This window comes from Pocillopora verrucosa, chromosome 5, assembly GCF_036669915.1.
Source record: "Pocillopora verrucosa isolate sample1 chromosome 5, ASM3666991v2, whole genome shotgun sequence".
NCBI lineage: Eukaryota > Metazoa > Cnidaria > Anthozoa > Scleractinia > Pocilloporidae > Pocillopora > Pocillopora verrucosa.
In genome coordinates this window covers 609,361-628,466 of record NC_089316.1, presented here as the reverse complement: position 1 = coordinate 628,466, position 19,106 = coordinate 609,361, and the positions used below count along the sequence as shown (strand labels likewise).

The 19,106-nt window shown below is 38.2% G+C and overlaps 2 protein-coding genes across 3 annotated transcripts; one reads left to right on the top strand and one right to left on the bottom strand.

The window, feature by feature from the left end:
* Positions 1-432: 432 nt before the first annotated feature.
* On the bottom strand, positions 433-3,308 carry LOC131790972 (receptor-binding cancer antigen expressed on SiSo cells). 2 transcript variants are annotated; one of them, XM_059108274.2, is made up of 4 exons: positions 3,012-3,308; positions 1,692-1,835; positions 1,501-1,605; positions 433-1,296 (listed from the first exon to the last, which is right to left on the bottom strand). In XM_059108274.2, exons 1-4 carry the CDS (start codon positions 3,165-3,167, stop codon positions 1,072-1,074), a joined length of 630 nt encoding a protein of 209 aa, XP_058964257.1. In that variant the 5' UTR covers positions 3,168-3,308; the 3' UTR covers positions 433-1,071. The 2 variants fall into 2 exon arrangements, with proteins under 2 accessions (XP_058964257.1, XP_058964256.1); XM_059108273.2 differs by having other exon boundaries at positions 1,692-1,838; positions 3,012-3,302.
* A 2,145-nt stretch (positions 3,309-5,453) lies between these two features.
* LOC131790909 (cytochrome b-245 heavy chain) lies at positions 5,454-19,055 on the top strand. Its single transcript, XM_066166943.1, has 23 exons — positions 5,454-5,612; positions 5,968-6,017; positions 7,462-7,607; positions 9,280-9,375; positions 10,706-10,813; positions 11,427-11,508; positions 12,009-12,151; positions 12,458-12,485; positions 12,831-12,877; positions 13,085-13,110; positions 13,216-13,296; positions 13,802-13,928; positions 14,494-14,586; positions 15,074-15,145; positions 15,375-15,437; positions 15,734-15,788; positions 16,283-16,346; positions 16,631-16,667; positions 16,871-16,953; positions 17,391-17,511; positions 18,010-18,081; positions 18,191-18,315; positions 18,443-19,055. The coding sequence occupies exons 3-23, from the start codon at positions 7,560-7,562 to the stop codon at positions 18,564-18,566; spliced, it is 1,695 nt and encodes a 564-aa protein (XP_066023040.1). The 5' UTR covers positions 5,454-5,612; positions 5,968-6,017; positions 7,462-7,559; the 3' UTR covers positions 18,567-19,055.
* Positions 19,056-19,106: the final 51 nt, after the last annotated feature.

Below are 19,106 nucleotides of genomic sequence, written 5' to 3'. Positions count from 1 at the left end.
AATGTAATCTTATTGTATGCTGATTCATTTTTGATAGTTAAAAAGTGTATATTTTTTCATTCATACATGGGAGACATGTAGTTAAATTTTCTTAATAGCATTAGTAGCAAATTAAAAGTGGCAATAGGGCTGACATTTTTGTACGCAAATGTAATCAACAAGGTTAACCCTTAACACCTTTACATTAGTATGCAAGTTCATTGTACTGTTCTCTATACATTTCCTATGGTACTTTTGAGGAGAATTTGTCTAACAATCAAGAGTTTCTAGAGTTATAAATCATTTCCTTTATTCTCATGACCTTAATTTTTAATTCAAGGGTGCTATTGTAAGGAGAAATTAGATGCTAGTGACTTTTGAGGGTTAAGGAGTAATAATCATCAGTAATGATGATGATGATGTGATGACTATTTCATGTATCATGCAAACTGAACAAGTCATTCATCAAATGTTTATTTTCAAAACCTGTTTTCATAATTTTGCTAACTAGCCCTTCCCTCTTCTTTATCAAGTTACATATGCACCAATGTTCACCTTCTTCCTACTGTTGCAAACTTCACGCCCAAAAAAATGGACCAAATTATCAAACAACACTCCTTTCTTTGTAACTACCATTTAGCAGGGTCACTGACCAATTTGACTGCAGTAAACAAGCCAAGAATTCCATCCACAATCTACATTTCCAGCAATCTAATCAGGGTCTTAAACCCCACCCTCTTCTCCATTAAAATACTCCTTTGAAACTCTTTGCATGTTATCAGTAGAGACCAACTCAAAGGTGTGAAGCTATGTTGTCCTTTGCACTCTTAAGATCTCAAAACTATCTTTCTCAATGGAAGCCACAAACTTATTTTGGTGGCCATCACTGATAACTTAATGTAATATCAGGCCCATCTCCTTCCTTATTTTCTAAATTCTCACAACCGTTAAGCTTGATAGTATATTTAAATTGTAAGGAGAAATTTAATACTGTTAACTCACTGGCAGTAAAAGAGTAACTTATTACATTAAGTTATAAGGCCCAGACACAAGAATCCTGCATCCATTTGGTACAATCCTTTTGTTACAATGTTATGTAGAGAGTCTGACTCCAAGATGTCCTTGTGTTTTTTTGTCCATGTGCTTCAGTGCTTCCCTCTCTTCTCTTCTTCTTTGTTGTTCCAGAGCACGTCGTTCTCTCTCAGCCTGTTTTCTTTCTTTCACTAATTTTTCTGTTTCCCACTCAATGTCTTTCTCAGAAACAGCTTCTTCATCCCATACTGAAGTAGACTCGTCATTCCAAGTACCAAGCTCAGGCTGAAAATAATTGACATCACAACTTTGTCACAAAATTGGTAGAGGTTTTAATGAATATATCATTCACAGTTTACTGTTCATGATTTTGTGCTAAGACGGCTGAATGTCACATTGTATAATAGGCCATCCATAGATAAAGCAAGTAAAGATTGGGTTATTTAGTGTTCTGTGCATCACTGTGAATGTCTCACTTGTATAGCTTACCTCTACAGGGCTATAACTCGTATCAAAGTTAAAACGACTTGGCGTAGTCTCTGGGCGTGTATTATAACCACCATCAGGGTAACCTTTATTCTTCTTGAGAACAATCTGTAAGCAAAGGAAAAAAGGGCGACTTTTTTAGAGCAATTCTGCAAGGTGCCACAAGATAATTTTATTATGTATTCTATCCTTACCTTCTTTGGTTTTTGAAAGACAGGTGTCATGTCACGGAAGAGATCTTCCTCTGCTGGATCCTGCTGTGGATCAGAAGCTGGTTCAACTTTCACACTGAACTCCTCCATTTGTTCCCATTCCTCCCATTGCTCTTCACCTTCTAACTGCTGTTAATTGTAATACATATTAAACAATAATAATCAAATTATCAGCAAATTCCATGCTAAAAGCAACTTGATGTATGGAATGCTCTCCACCTCAGCTAATTTGTTGAGGTACAATTGATTGGTGGGTACAAATTTCAACAACAAACATACTGCCAGTCCTCAAGTAAGTGCCTCATGCTATAATAAGCACCCTCTCCAGAATAAGTGCACATCCCCTGAGCCATAATGTCAAACAAGCGTTCTCTTCCTCCCTCACTTTGCTATATAATACAGATAAAAGGAAAATCTGTTTCTAGTTCTAACTTTTAAGCTTCAACTACAGCAGTAGAATCAACACAGAAGAAATAAAAGGGATAAAAGGAAATCCTGTTTCTATCTGTAACATTTTAGGCTTCAACTACAGCAGCAGAATTAGTACAATGGCACAATGAATGCCTCCCTCATTTAAGCAGCCTCCTTCCAATAAGCACCCCCCACCCTCCCCTCTTTCAGTCAAAAATCTTAAATATGAATCTGGGCATTTATTCCAGGAAATACAGTATCTAAGATTATTCATATAAACTAAAAACCATTCAGACATTAACTTTGGCTTCCAAGAACAAAGTACCAATTCTCAGCACTGCTTATGCAAGATTTTTCATTATTTCAGCCCTTAACATTTGGTGTTCTATTAGAAGATATGCCGTGGTTGATATTTTCCTTTCTTCTCATCACCTTCTTGCTTAAAATTATATTGATGTCGTGAGGAGAAATTTAGTTTTGGTCACACCTGGGAAGTAAAATGGTTGAATAGTAATTTCTGATATTTATTTACAAACACCATGAAACATCAGACGACGATTGATGTAATTTTGTTCGTCTGGGACCTTTCCATTAAAAATAAGCATAAGCATCTATATATATCTTCACAAATTATTCCAAAATACGTGGCTCAATTAAATTTATGCTTAATTCGATCAATTCAAGGAAGACTTGCACGAGAATCTGCATCGTCGACGTCACGAAATCGAATCCCCTACAATGCTGAATGTCTTTGGCTATATTGATGATTTGAATTGTGTCAATAGCAATATCCATTAACGAAGCCGGACCATTTAACTCCATCTGCATTCAGCTGTACAAGGTTAACACAAAGCTTACAAGATCATACAAACAAGACAAAATAAAGCTCACCTGGTCTCGGCTCACAGTCACTGAAGTTGGTATGCTATCCTTATCGCCCTGGCTAGACTTTCTCTGACGGCCTCTAAATAAAATTTTCTTTATAAAAGTAATTAAAAAGGAGAAACAACTAAAGAAACGACGGAAAGTAAAGTGCACTATCTTCATACTTTTGTTCGTTTTAATTCAGGAAGAAACATGGCTGCTTATCGAGAAAGTACTGGGGTTGAGTCGGCACAGTCCTTCGCGCTGTTCAGCCAGCAGTTTCCTGAAGGACGGAGAAAATTTCATTCTTTCACTCCAAAAGAACATGGACGTCACAGCACTCTACAGTTGTTAACTAAGCACTTTAGTTACAAAGCGATTGTGGTTTTAAAAATGACATCAAAAGCTTCTCCCCAGACTATTAAAAAACCACGTGCACCTCACCTCGACAACGTACAACCAAGAGTTTATAACCTCTTGATGACTCATTGCTTACCAGCTTGATCAGTAATAATTTAGGAATCGATACACTGGTCTATGCCGGTAGGGCGACATTATTCAGATTTTACACTTCCTTTTTTAAATCTGAAACGCTAATGAAAACTACGGTCAGTTTAAAAAAACCTGTCCTTCATGAAAACTGGCACTGTGAATTTCAAACGTATACGTCGCCATTTAACTTTAGTTAAATTGTCTACATCGTAACATAGACGACAATGCATTATTATTTTGGGAGATATTTAGCATAGGAAATCCGAACAAAGAAATCTGTTCCATATTATAATATTCTTACTCAAATGATCAGATTTATTTTGAGGAAATTATAACTTTCATGGTAAATGTCTTGGAATTTGATCGCATCAAAAGATTATAATCTCTTAATCGCATCTAAAAAAAAAATACCCACCTCATCATACATAGGTTTAATTGAAAAATTCATTACGAAATCCCGGAAGACGCAGGTATATATATATAACCTCCAGTTCTTTTTTATCTACGTAGTGTAGTTCTATTGCTGGCCAGTAACAGTTATGTTAATGATTACCAGATTATGACACGTGATCAAGATGCGTGGCCGTGCCCTGCCACGCATCTTGAGATAAGCAATGAAATCAAATTTGAAGACACTTGCCCCGGCAGCTCTTAAAAAATTCTGAAGGGCAATATTCTAAAAATTATTTTAAACGTTTCCGAAAGGAAATAAAGGTGACATTGACGTTATTACTCATAACATCATAGGAAGCTTCTTTAGAAGTCTTTTTACTCATTACCAGTCTACCATGAGAAGATTAAATCTAAAAGACCAAATGATTGCAACTCACCGAACTCACCCCCAATCTTACAGTCCCCTCTATATAATCAGTTAGCGACAACTGATCCCACCTACGTCCCACCCTGAAAACAATGTAATTCCACTCAAAAACCTACTAACCCCCACTCCCTCCCCAGGCGATAAGTAATGACCGGGAGCTTTTGAGATGGCTAGTCCCAGGAAACTCTTATGATGTTGTCAGATTTCCCTGACCGTTCTCCAGTACCATTAACACTTCTGCATGCTAGTCGTCACGTCTATTACAACAGGGAGTACGATCTACTCATCGGCAGAGTGACCATAAAAGAAATCATTTGATTGTTATAAATATTGGGATCTTGAAGTGCCTAAGTCTGACGCACGTGGAGACAACCTCATGCAGATCTTGTTGTGTGTATGACAAAAATATTGCGTTGTCATTGTCTGTCTTCAATGCTGTAAAAAACGTGATAATAAACAACTGAAACGTTCTTCAAGGATAGTTACTCTCTACTCGGTGTAAACCTGAGTGCTTCGACCACAAAACACTTGGAGCGAGGTGAGAAACGTTTTTTAAACCCTTCTACTTCCAGCAGAAGTCGCTGGGAATTAAGACGTAAAACCGCCCATATGGTAAATGGTGTTGCGGTATGTTGGCTGCTTACGTAGGAGGAGAATTTGTACCGCGCATAAATGAGTGAGGTTTACATCGCGGGCTTCTACGGAACAACATATATTCCCTTGCTATCCTTCAAACTTCATACAGTTAACTGAATTAGTTGCAGACAAAATTTCACAAAATTATGGCCAAGTTTCTCAGAAGACTTAAAGAGAAGAACTGATTGAAACGGAAGACAATCAACATTTAAAATCGCAAATACACGTGATTCCTTTGCACGAGCACGTCACATCTTATGTAAAACGTGTCTGTAGATACGCCCCTGTTCGTGTGTTGATGAACTCGGCTTATTAGTCTTTTTTGTGCACATTGGAATATTTCATACAATCAAACAATACGTGTACTATCAATGCGAAGATTTAATAAAAGGATGTAACTCTGTTTCGGATCAAACTCGTACCTAAAAGATATTGCAAGTTTTGTTGTTCTAATTATAATGATAATGAGATGGATGTTATTTGTATTGAGATGAGGGCTGCTCACGCAAATTTCTATCCACTTGAATGAGCCTTACATAAATGTCTTAGCAACAACTCTCCGACAATATCTGTCTTCTTAATTCCGCCGATCGTGTAAACCGAGAATATCTTTCTCAAAGGGATTGTAGGTTATCAGAAAGTGGATATATTGAAGTAGTACATCAAGACGCGAAGTTAAGGTAAAGGTAGTCTCTATTCATTCGAGATATTCATAGGTTATGTAAAGTTTTGGCAAACTGGAAACATCATCGGTGAGCCGATTGATTTCATTGTACATCTCGACTCATAGTCGTCTTACTGAATCAGTTGTAAAAAGCACTGAAGCAAATGCTGTTTACGGTGTGCTTTCTGACTCATTTTCATCGCCTCAAGCAAGTTACAAGGCAAGCCATAACCTAACTGAAGCGAGATATGAGTTACCAGTATATACTCTTTCGCGAGAGTGGCAGAATAATTAACCAAAAAAAATGCGTGCTTTCGCTTTCAAACGGTAAGTCTGAGGCTTGTGTTCAAACCCTGTATTTCTCGTTTCAGCTTACTAATTTCACTGAGGAATCTCACACGCGTACGATTTTACAAACGAGGTAAGTTTACAGACTTTGTCGCAGTTGTTGCATTGAATTTATATATGTGCTGGTTAACAAACATAATGAAACCCAAAAATTCAGAGTTGAAAAACAACAGAGCAGATCATGATAAAGTGAAAAAAAAAAATTGATAAAGTAAATATTGGTTCAGAGTACCAATTCTTCAGGTGAGGTTCATCTCCGCAGTGTTTGAGGCATATCACAAAATCCTTGCCCAGACTGATATCAAATATTATCTATTTAGTTCCTAAGTATAGAAACAGAGCGTGATAAAATTCAAGCACACATCATGGGGTCATTGGAGTTTGACAGTTAATGTGCTCGGTTAGTTCATGACCACCGCTTGTTTGATAACAAAAGATTTTTGTTTCGTTTAGCGGGAATTAAGTTTGCATAAGAACCATTAGCAGCCAAACACGTAAAACAAGTAAACAAACACATAGCGAATATGTTCCATGCGTTGAGAAGTCAGGCGGAATTTTGAGTTTAGGAAGTTTGACCTCTTTTCAACTCCGCCTTCATGTTTACGTATTTCACACATACAAAAATAATCAACTGAGACTATGACGTACTTCCAGAGTGTACGGCTGACTGGCAGCTTACCGACTAGTTAACAACCGATTAAGCCCCTGAGGCTGCATTAAAAAAGATATATATCGTTATATAATATAGGTAAATCTTGTATAATATATATATATATATATATATATATGATATCTTCATTCAGTTTGCAATATCGCTTTAACGGTGCTAAGATTAGCTCTGTTAGCTGAGATGTAGCGGTAGGAAATATAATTTCTTGCCCAGAAACAGCAAAGTGTTTCACTTTCATCGCATCAAATTGTTTTAAGCACCGCACACTTAAATTGTCAAGGATACCAGAACGGTGAGCCTTACTTAACGCTTCCTGAACATGATTTCGCGTCTTTCTCTGCTCTATTTGTTTGAAGTTTTTGAGACGATCTTCCCTTAGAGTCACAATTTATTTTTGTTTTGTATTGATCTGTCAATTTTATATTGGTCATACATGGTTTAGTAATCTTCCATAGTATGATCATAGCTTGGCAATGCCAGTCATCACTTTGAATCACGAATTAAATCTCTGGTGTATGATTCAGTTATGTCGTGTTTAGACGAGGATGACGCGCGAGGGTGGTCTAGTATTAGAGTCAGAGCGATCCTTGGATGAAGAAAGTAAATGAATAATAAATGAAGTCTGTCGAGCAATTTACGGGTTACCAAATCTGAAAGAGGACTTAATTAAGCGACTGTCGTATCGGATAGAGTCTGATGAGGGGCTAAAGCTCGACACGTCAGCTTTAGAAGCTATTTACGGAGGCAAATTCCGTTATTAACATGTTAATAAAACCTAATGATTTGCACTTAACCTACCTGCGTGACTAGGTGACTGTGTGACAACGTGATGATTATTCAATTTCAGGTCAAAGGCTGGGCAGCAGTTTTACACAGAGGAAAAAGTTTTAACTTAACGAAGCGGTGTTCTTTCCTTGAAGGAAACAATACAGTTAAAATACAAAAATGGCCAAATTCGCCCTTAGGAACGAGCTTGGACGGTACTTTGTTGCAGTAAGTAGATTACATTTTGATTGTTGTGTTTGTCTGAAGTTTGTTGTGGAACAACAGTTGTCGGCCGCTTCGGTTTCGCCCTCGAATTACGCTTTAAAGAGTTTTTTCTTTTTTTGATCTCATACTTAACATATCTCTATTTTTACGTGAGTTTCAATTAAAGAGCTGTTGTTAGTACTGTAATAAACTTAAGGGGTTTGATCTGAGAGGATTTCATGAGGTATTTCAGTTTCTGACAATCATTGTGTATCAAATGAACTGTGGCTTGTTTTGCACCTATACTCAAATTTTTCCCCAGAAATGTTCTTGAGTCTCACTTACATAGCGACGTCTTTAGGCAAAGAAAATGATTAAATGTTACGTAAGTAGTGGCGGTAGAGACTTCACAAAGCACGTCAAAGTATCTTTGAATATATCAGTGAGACAAAATTGATTTGCATTTACACTAACTTTAATTACAACAAGCGGGAGGGGTAATATTGTTTGCAACAGCCGAAGTCGCTCGATTTGGGTTTTTCCCAGTCACCCAAATCTTACTATTACCGTCCAATTTCTCTGCTAAACGCAAATAAAGGGAACTTTTTCTGCACATCGACCTCGACCAACTTGTGAACTGAGTGATTGTTTGTGCAACAAAACACGTATTAATTTGCCCTATTGTGCAATATTAATGAAGTCTGATATTGAGCGTCGGTGATTTATTTCGGAGACAATTGATGGTTAATTTAACTAATATTTCACTACAAAATGCATTTTTTTAAGTTTTTTTTTCTGTTTTAATAAAACAGGTGAGGTTTGTTTCGATTGCATTTACATATTGCTAACAGTGGCAAACATAAAAGAAATTTATATTTAATTTTTAACTTTCAGAGATACTTCAAGTGTTTTTGTCAACTTTATTGCATTAGAAATAGAAATAAAACCGAAATAACGAGAAAAATGAGCTTCAATGAAGAGAAAGACCAAAAACAATGTCCTTTAGCAGTGCAACTGGGCAATAAGCGGCATTGCCGACTGTGGATATCTCGATAGCTGACGTCACGCAATATTCGAGTCCTGGAAAAGGACCACTGTCGATAGTACGTTTTGACAGCCAGAGCGGAAGTCGTAAAAAGAGTGGACTCTGGTGATGACTTCCGCTAAGGTTGTGAATCGTCGGTCACTACTATCGACAACAGTCCTTCCCCGGACGATCAAAATACACAATTGAAGGCTACAGTTCGCGCAGGAAGGCTATCGAAGAGATGATGGGCAACTCGAAGGGAAAAGCAAGAGAGACGTACGACGGTTAAATAAGAACTGATTGGTAGCTTCTTGAAACACACGCGCTCAATTATTAACTAAAGGTGCCTGCAAAGTAAGGGAGCTGGATTTTTTTACGGTTGTGCGCGAGCAGAACGCACGGGCAATAAACACAAAGAAGGAGTTCACTTTCCTCGCGCTTTTTTCCCTTATACGCGGGCTTATTTAAGTTTTACTACCAAGGCTCAATTTATATCAATTTTCTTAAGTGTTATTTCGGTATAATGCATGGAAACCATCATTTTATAATTAGGTGCTGTGACTGTGTTACTTTCAGATTGCTGCTCTAACGAAGATTATGATTTTATGATAATAATAAAGATTACAACCTAAAACCCTTGACACGCTTTTTTTGCTTTTCTCCTTTTAGATAATATGGATGGGAATTAACATATATTTATTCGTGAGTGCCTACATATCTCTCCAGACTTCCCCAAAAAACTTCTACCTCAGAGTTATTGTCAAGGTATTTGAAATTCTTTTATTTATATTCTAATACTCTAATGCTTTTGGCAATCGATCTTGATCAGCCTTTTTTAGATGCGATATTTTTATCTTAATATATTATAGATATCGATCATTTATAGATTACAGATTTTCATCGATCATTAACCTCATTTTCCAGGCTGTCAATTATCATCACGTACTTGCGGACAGTGTAGCAATACTGTTGGGAGAGTGTGCTTATAAATCATTCCTGAGACTAAAAAGAAAAAAAAAATGTTTTAGCCGGAGAAAACATTAGAATCAAAGAGTTATTTACGAAAATAATCTGGCGATTAAAAAAATATATTCCTAAGGGAAGGTACGTTTTTTCTTGGGGGGGGGGGGGGAAGGCTGGGGAATTTTGGTATTTTTTCCAAAAGAAAGTGTTGGCCCTCCCTCATGTTTTGATTAAAAAACTCCTGACCCCCCCACTTTTAGGTGACTGACAAAAGTGTGACCCTCCCCTCACTACCGAATTAAAAGAAACAAGTTGAAAAGAAAAAACTTAGTCTGTTAAAGAAAAATGGAAAATAACATCACAAAAATCCCCATTAAAAATTCTGGAAAAGGTGTGACCCTCCCCTTGAATAGCTGAAAAAGAGGGTATGGCCCTCCCCCTTTGGTGCTCACTTTCACTGATGACCCTCCCCTCTGAGGCTCCAGCCCTCCCCCCCCCCCAAGAAAAAACGTACCTTCCCTAACAGGAAGGGACTCAATCGAGAGAAGAGAACGTGAATTTGTCATTTTGCATTTGCTGCTTTTAAGGGACCGGTAACTGGTAATTATTCATCGCCGGGGTGGGGTGGGGGGGGGGGGGGGGCGGTGTGGATGATTTTTGGTGCTTCCCTCCCAGCTACACAAAAAGTTAGTGTTCCTATCTCCTTCCGCACCCACATACCGATTGGTTGAAGTTTTACAACATTGTTGTTAAGCAGAATTAAGAATCTGCTTTTTGTTGTAAACAAGGCAAATTCAAATCGTATCTCCTTGAACAACAGAAAATACGCAGAAAATAGCAGTTAAACACAAAAATAAAAGATCTGGGAGATAAAGAAAAAAGTCGTCTGTGAAACGAGAAGTGGAAGCACGTCAAAGCATCTTAAAATTCATTGCAGACATAGATGGCTGCAAGAGCAGCGATGACGTTGTCAAGTGTGAGTCCTAGTTGATCACTGTAAATGACACCTTGAAATCCGCAGCAGATTTGTTATCATTCATCGACAGCCAGTGAAATGTTCTTAGTAGAGTAGACCATACTCCAAAACCCTTTGCAAATGACTACTTACACGTGTTGTGTTTTATCTAAACAGGAAGGATTGGCTTTTGCTCGAGCGTCTGCGGCAGTTTTGAACTTCAACTGTATGCTTATTCTTTTGACTATGTGTCGGAACCTTCTCTCTTCCATTCGAGGCCTTGGGGTACGTGATCTGCTTTACAGCAACTGCCTAATCTGATGAAGCAAGAGCTCAATTTAATCCAAAAAATGAGAGACGATTTTGATTATTATTTGCCACTGCTCAGACGATAAATACTCGTCCAGGTCGATCGTCTCAGTCGTGCTTCGTTCCGTTTTGAGCGACTGAACCGTTACGGATGATAATATGAAACACAACTCAGCAGGACGATGTTTCCTCTTTATTCATTTTCAGTCTAAAACTTAATTCTTTTCAGAGGTCTTCATAACGCGCATATCATAGAAATGCGAGGTGAGGCCATGAGGAGGGGACGATGGAAAGATAAAAGAGATTGTTTTTCACTGTCTCACGTCTTTCTCCCAACCCACCATCCTACATGCTCCCTGCTACCCGCGAAACGAAGACCACTGGTAACGAGTTAGCGATCAAAGATTCCTGGTTTTCCTATCCAACCAATCGCAAGTCTAAACAAATTGAATGCAACTCTCCGTAGTCCCTGTAAAATCATGGGATCGTGCACAGGACGGTTAACTTAGCAGCATGACTACAGTTTGATAACCGGCTTGATTGACTGATTTATTTATTCATTATTCTTTTTTAAACTTATTTTTTGAAGTGTGGTACCAGTGTCCTTCGCCTTCTTGACAAGCATATGACGTTTCATAAGTACATTGCGTACATGATATGTTTCCAGACAGGTAAGTTTGATTTGATTCGATTTTTTTTCTTTTTTGCATTTGTTAGGTACAAATTCATTCAAAAGTATTTGACACGCAATACTTGACAAGTTTTGAATTTGAAATCACTTGATGTAATGCCAACAATTGCATATTGACAAGTTGAAAATTAAGATGGGTTTATTTTCTGGTGAAGCCTTACGAGCTTGGGAGCTCTCAACATCACAGCTCGTCCAGGTTCCCTTAGTATGGCACCTCGTCCTCCCCTTTGAAAGAATGCTAGTCTAGGGTAGGAAATCGTTAAGTTTACTAGTTCTCAGGAACCCCTTATATAGTACTGCGTGGAGAGAGACACCCTCGAAGTGAGGCGTCTTGCTCTGCTCGAATCCAGACTTCTTGATCCCAGGCCCGCGCTCTAACCTCATTATGGGTAATATTGAAAAAAGACAGGGAATTGGTAGCCTAGTGAAACTTACTTTTTTAGTATTTGTAACAATTTTCTTCGTTTTATTTATCTACAGCCATTCACATAGTAGCACACGTTTTTAATGTGGAGTTTTTCATTGACTCACACTTGAGTAAGGACATGCTTGTTCAGAGATTGAACAGCTTTGAGGATGAGGGAAGTGAAACTTATCTAAACCCTATACGGGACGCCAACGCTGTGAGTGTGAAAGACCGTTCTTATTTGCTTGGATTTGTCATGAATTTCATCGAAACCAAGGACAGTGACAAAGTTTATTTTGTGTCGTTATCTTAGGAGTGTGAGAACTGGGGGCGGGAAGAGCAAAACAGACTCTCCCCAATTTTTGCTCGGCATTTTTTTTTTTTTTTTTTTTTGTAGATAAAAACATATTACATTTGAAAATATTCGTGCAATACTTAATGAGTCAATGAACCCACTTGTTTCAAAGAACTTTTATTTGTGTTGTTACCAAGCGTAATACTGACTTCTGGTTTTTCTGATCAGGTACCAGTAGTGGAGCTGTGGAAATTAGGTAAGGCACGAAGCTTGTGGTATGATCTTCAAACGAATCTGAGGATTCCGAGGACTTGACGTTTTTATTTGTATCATATACGCCTACGTCAACGTGACGTAGAGGAGGGATTGATATTGTGAACCGCGCCAGAATCTATCGTTTAAGATTGTAGGGTGCTTTTCATGGTATGCTTTTAAGTTCCAATACGACGCTGTTATGGGGCCTCGCTTTTGAAAAATATTGTTTCTGTTCTCCTAGTTGTCATTAGCATGAAACCTTTTGCCAGCTTCTTGAGTGGTAAAATTTATACATAACGTTTGATCATCTGTATCGTTGATTGACATTTTATTGTATCACTTATAGCGGCTGGTATTACTGGAGCTGTCATAACCCTTTGTCTTATTTTGATGGTATGTTCAAATATGAGCTTAAGTAATGTAAATAAGAAGTAAACCTCGTTTATAACATTGCTAAGAGGATATGTGCATTCTAGTTGGTCAAAACCTTCAATGAGCATTTGTTGAACTGATAAACCTGCAGCTATTTATTAAAACACTAAAATAACTCTCTTATAAGTTTGCGGGTATAATAATTCTTTTGTTTTTATTCTCGAACAGCTCTCTTCTGCCACGGAACTTATCAGGTAATGTACTTATGATTGCATCTTAGCGCTTTTATTTTCACGACATCAGTAGTTTTATCGTACCTAGGTGTAACTATCATCTGTTAAAATGTTTCCTCCTTGCAGGCGGTCGTATTTTGAAGTGTTTTGGTATAACCATCATCTATTCGTGATCTTCTACATTGGACTGGTCGTTCATGGTGTGCAGTAAGTATATTGACCAGTGTCGTGTGCATGTTCATAAGGTTGCCCCTTAAGGTTAATCCCGCTTGGATCACAAGGGGTCTATCGACGGCGTTTCTTCCTAGATTGCAGCCGAGGTCACGCCGGGATCCTTCCCTGACCGCAGCGTGATTTTCTTTGGAGCTTAATGCATTCCCGCAAAAGATTCAGCCGGGATCTTGCCTGGATACCCTCTAGTTTTTCCTGAACTTAAGTCGAACTGAGTGAAATGAAGTAGTAATGAAGAATATATTATCACTTTCGTTGAATAATTTTTTTATTTAACTGATCGGTTAGATTTGCAGTGGTGAGTCACAGATATCTGCTCGCATGTTTCTAATAGGGGCAGATAAACTGTTAGAGTAACATTCTTACACCTCTCAATGGGTATGGGTGTGGCTCGATCCTGAACCGTTTTCTAACGCCGACATCAGCTCACCGCTTGCAAGAATTCACCTTCCGAGTGCTAACAGATATTTGTTCTCTCTAGGGGTATCGTGCGATTTCAGTCGAACACTGATGAGCATGACCCTGAAACCTGCTCCAAAAATGTGACCTCGTGGGGAAAGGAGGGAGACTGCAAAACGCTTCCCAAATTTGCTCCTTTTGGAATGAATGTGAGTTGGCATCTCTCCCTTGGGATGTGTGATTCTAATAACTATTGTAGGAGTATTTGTAGATGCAGTTATTTTTGTTTCTCATAAATATCTACCTATATCGTAAGACTGACCAACAAGAGAGAGAGAGAGACATAGAAGATAAAAGAGAATCTAGTCCGTTACCGTTAGATTACAAGTACCGCTCTACTTGACGCTTTATTACTGAGAGACAGGGGATTGGTGGCGAGTCAGACCACCCAGTCGTATTCTGATAGGTTGATCGATATCGAATTTCTTCGGCGTGACGAAATATAAAGGGTTAATCATGAATTTAAAGATCTCATTAATAGAATGTCACTTATCTTGTGGACGGCTTTTATCATCTACGAGTTCTTTAAAGCGTAACTGTCGGAGTATCCAAACGCGAACTCGGAAAGTCTGAGATTCGATTTAGCAGAGGACATCCACTGTTTTGTGTAATACGGTTGTAATAAATACGTCAACATCGTTCTTCATTCGACGAACAGGTGCAAAATAAATTTAGCATCGTTCTTATTATCCTATCAATTATTTCCTCTTTCAGACCTGGAAATGGGTAGTTGGACCAATGTTCCTGTATCTCGTTGAACGTGGAATCAGATTTTATCGCTCATTCCAGACGGTTAAAATTATGAAAGTAAGCTCTATCAATTTAATGCTATGTGACATTTTCCACAAATGTCTGGAAACAGATATGTATGTGTACCACACTGGTATCAATTCCAGAACTCATGCGCCGAAATCGCGTCAGCTGAGCCCCATACTTAATGAAATATGACAATCCGTTATGAAATGACACTTTGGTTGTCATATGATGGTCTTCATTCAATGCGCACGAAAAACCTTATTTTAATGCGGGACAATCTGCATTGGGGATGCAATGCTGGACAATACACATACGCAAAGAGATGGAGAGATGAGATGCACTTTAAGTAAACCAACTGGAGTTCCGCATTGCCCCTTTTCAATTTAGACATCAACGTTATTGTGCTGTTTATCTTTTTTTGTGATAGGTTAGTGTAGCTGCTTTCACGTGTTCCGTAGGTAGTTAATGACTTTCAATTTGAGAATCTTTCGATCAGGTTTAAGCAAGCTGATAATGAGTGATATTAACTGCCATGCAGGTTGTTAACCATCCATCGAAAGTTATCGAGATCCAGATGAAGAAAGCAGGCTTCCATCATGCTGCTGGACAGGTATATTAGTTTTACTTTTACTTGAGGCGTTTTTCTAATTTCTTTTTAAACGGAAGTTACTCTGTCAGGAGGGGTGCTCATTGGCAAACTTTCCCAGTTGCTTTCTCCGAAGACAAATTTATTGCAAAAAGACAACGCAATATCATTAATTTTACTTCTTCATAATCATCACAGAGCTAGTGGTTCAAAGATTAAATGAGCTTTCTCTTTTTTTCCTATTTTATTACAGTACATTTTCCTCAAGTGTCCCAAACTCTCTCATTTAGAGTGGCATCCTTTCACTTTGACATCGGTGAGTAAAAACTATCCAACTAATAACAGATATTTTTAGGATAAAATACTCCGTTGATATAACTATGATTTTTTTTTGTCACTTCGATATTGCTTTCAAAACAATATGTTCTACTGCGTGTGGGTTGTTTGGAGAGTTCGAACCCAGTGGAAATATTTACGCTTGGTATTGATTTACCCTCTACTACGATATGTTCTGTTGATCAATAACACTGATAACACATATAGAAGCAGGCACCCATATTGTATGTGGAATTAATGTACATGAAACTGCGAACATCTCGTTTTCTCCTTCAGGCCCCTGAGGATGATTTCTTCTCCGTGCATATTCGTATTGCTGGGGACTGGACAGGTAAGGCACTGTTGTGAATGATTGCTAACTAACTGACTGGGTGTCTGAATGGCTGACCAGCTTACCGTATGACTATATGATTGGCTGACGCACAGAGGAAATGATTGACCAACTGTTTAACCTACTCTAAAACTAATTGACTAACTTCTGACTCACTGATGGAGTAGCAACCGATCAAGTTGCCTACTGACTGACTCGTTAACTGACTGTCTGAGTGTGTGTCTAACTGACTGACCTACTAGCTGACTTCACTTCGTCATTCGCTCTGACGAAGGGCTAACGCTCGAAACGTAAACTTTTGAACTGTTTACGGTGGCCAATTTACGTTCTTAACTCGTACGATAATACCAAATTACCCTGTTGGACTCTCTTACTGACGCAGTAGCTCAGTTTCTGTAGAAACTTACCCCCTTTATTCATTTGACTGACTGTCTGACTGTTTGAGTGACTGAGTGACCTACTGATCAATTAAATGATTGACATCTCGTTTATAGGTGGACTGGCCAAACTTTGTGGTGGTGACGGTAAACAAACAAGAAGCCTGTCTGATATGCCGAGGTACGTCTGTTGGGGAACTTGTTCACTTCTCTGTATCCAACTCTTCTCATATTCCAAGAGTTTAGCTCGTGTGCAGTGAGGCATATGACGTAACGATCCTTCTACTAAGATCTTAAATTGAAGTTTAAGGATGGGACTTTGAGCGGGATGCCCGACAAGTTAGGTTGGAAATTCCGAAAGCTGTCTGATGAGTCTCTTGGCCCGTAGGGAAACGCCTTGTCACACCAGCTACGAGGTGTTTTCACTCAAGAAATAAGTCGATAACTTGTATTTTGTGTTTTTAGACTTGCAGTAGATGGGCCCTTTGGAACAGCTACTACGGTAAGCCTGATTAGATTTTGTATATGTCGTAATGGTTTTGTTGATATGATATCACGCATGAGTTTAATTAATAAAACGAACGGAGAAACCATTACTTCATATGTTTGCGTGGATCTGGCGGCACGAAGGCTCCTGGACTTCCCTCGTTTTGTTTGTTTGTCGATTTATCCCATGTTGTTGTTGTTGTTATTTTGTTTGTGTAGGACGTTTTTAAGTATCCCGTGGTGATGTGTATCGGAGCTGGTATTGGGGTAACACCGTTTGCATCTATCCTGAAGTCCATCTGGTAAGTTTGAAAATAAAAATGGTCGACATGACTTTTAGAATTAGTCAGGCATCATTACAAGTAGCTGACGAACCATTTTTCAAACAGAGAATATGACGGTCTTTTCCCGTTCGCCCAAAATTTTATGAAATCTCAGGTTGCTATTACTTTCTACCATCTCTCGTTTAAAGGAAAAATAAGTTTGTTCTTAATAGTTTACTCTTCGCCGAAAAATGTTTTTTTCTAAATTCTCCCTGCCCTTGTAAAGTTCTGCATTTGCTTATTAATTAGTGAAAAGTATTTTCTCTATTTTAATCACTTTATCCAGCTGATAAGTTCAAATATTCTCTTCAACTGTTTGCTTGAAAATGTAATGTAATTGTAAGGAGAGGTGGAATGATGACCACGTGTTTGACCGAAGTTGTCCTGAAGACTACTTTGTTCTGCTTATCCTGCAGGTATCAGTATAATCAGAACAATGTTAACCCGGTGGTTAAAAAAGTTTACTTCTTTTGGATTTGTCCCGACACGAACGCATTCGAATGGTTTACAGATCTCTTGCAGTACCTTGAAGAAAGAGTAAGTGATAGCAGTGCAAAATGTCCTAGCGGAGCCTCATACCCAACATATTATGCTAACCTGTCATATTGGAAAAAAAAATTGGCTATAGGGGCCATACATCACCTGATTCAATGCGGGACGAGTGTCGTCCAGTGTAACTGTAATAGTTGGAAATTAGAATGAAAGCTGAGATCCATGTTTACGCTTTGCTGAATTTAAATATTAGTTGTAAATTAGTAGCCAAACTCCAGAATCAATGTGAGGTAAGCGTCAATCTCGTTCAATTTGTTATCGATTGAAGATGTTATGCTATTTATTTCTGGAATTTGGCGTGGAAAATAATGTGAGTAATTATTTTCCTAACGTGCTTGCAGTACAGGAAATTTCGAGAAATCTTACCAAAAAAGGGTCAAATTTTCAACAAACTTTGAAAACGTTTTGGTGCTTTCCTTTATCGAATATGCTTTAGATGTCATTCTCTGTGGTACAGCATTGAATTTATGTCTACAATTTCAGATGGTGGAAACTGGAAACAGAGATTTCTTGGAATATAACATTTACCTCACCAGAGGCTGGGGTCCAAATATGGTAAGTAAAGTTCAGGCAGGCTGCTGTATAGCAAGATACAAATTCCTGATTGCTCTTACATCCTCAAATCCCCAACTACTTTGTAACGTAATTTGGAGTCTGTCCCTAGGCTCGCACCATTGTTCTACACGAGGATGAGGAGACGGACATCATCACTGGATGTAAACAAAAGACTCGCTATGGGCGACCAGAATGGAACGGCATTTTCGGTAGCGTTGCTCGAGCTCATCCAAGGTATGTAGTCAATGGAGATAGAAAACCAGGAAGGGTAGAGTTGTTTCCCTCGTATTGGGGAGGGTAAGGGTGTCTGAAAGTTTAATTTCAATGACAATTTGTTAAATCTCTTTCTTGATTGTTACAGAACAAACATCGGAGTCTTCTTTTGTGGTCCTGCTGTTCTTTCACATCAGCTTCACCAGACAGCCAATGCACACAGCAATGTTGTTGAAGGAACAAAGTTTTACTATAACAAGGAAAATTTCTGAAGCTTTAGGCGTGACTTTTTTTTTTATGAAGAGAACAACATTTTAATTTTATGTTTTTATCATAGAATAATGTAGTACTTTTTCAGTGTAGTTTTTATATTGGCAGTACAAAGTTAGTCGAATTAGTAACTTTTTCACACTAAGAGAATCTACAATGCACAAGGTAATGATGAAAGCTACTTTTCAACTTTAGTTTCTTAAATCGAATTAAAACATCAACCCTTTAACTTCCATTAGTGACTGAGACAGAATTTCTCCTTACAATATCAATACAATATCAAGCAGACAAGTGATGAGAATAAAGAAAAATAGAAGTTAAGGGAATATAAGTTGATCCAATACCAAATTCTCAAGACAAACATCACCAGAGCTGTATGGCAGACAGTAAGGAGAATTACTTATGAGATCTTGGGAGTCAAAGGGTTAAATGGAAGTAGCTTGTCAGTTCGTGTTTTACATTTGCATGATTGGATGAGTCATGGTGTTGATTCATTTTTCTCTTACCAAAAAAATTCAAGGCTGTGTCAGATAGTTTGCCTC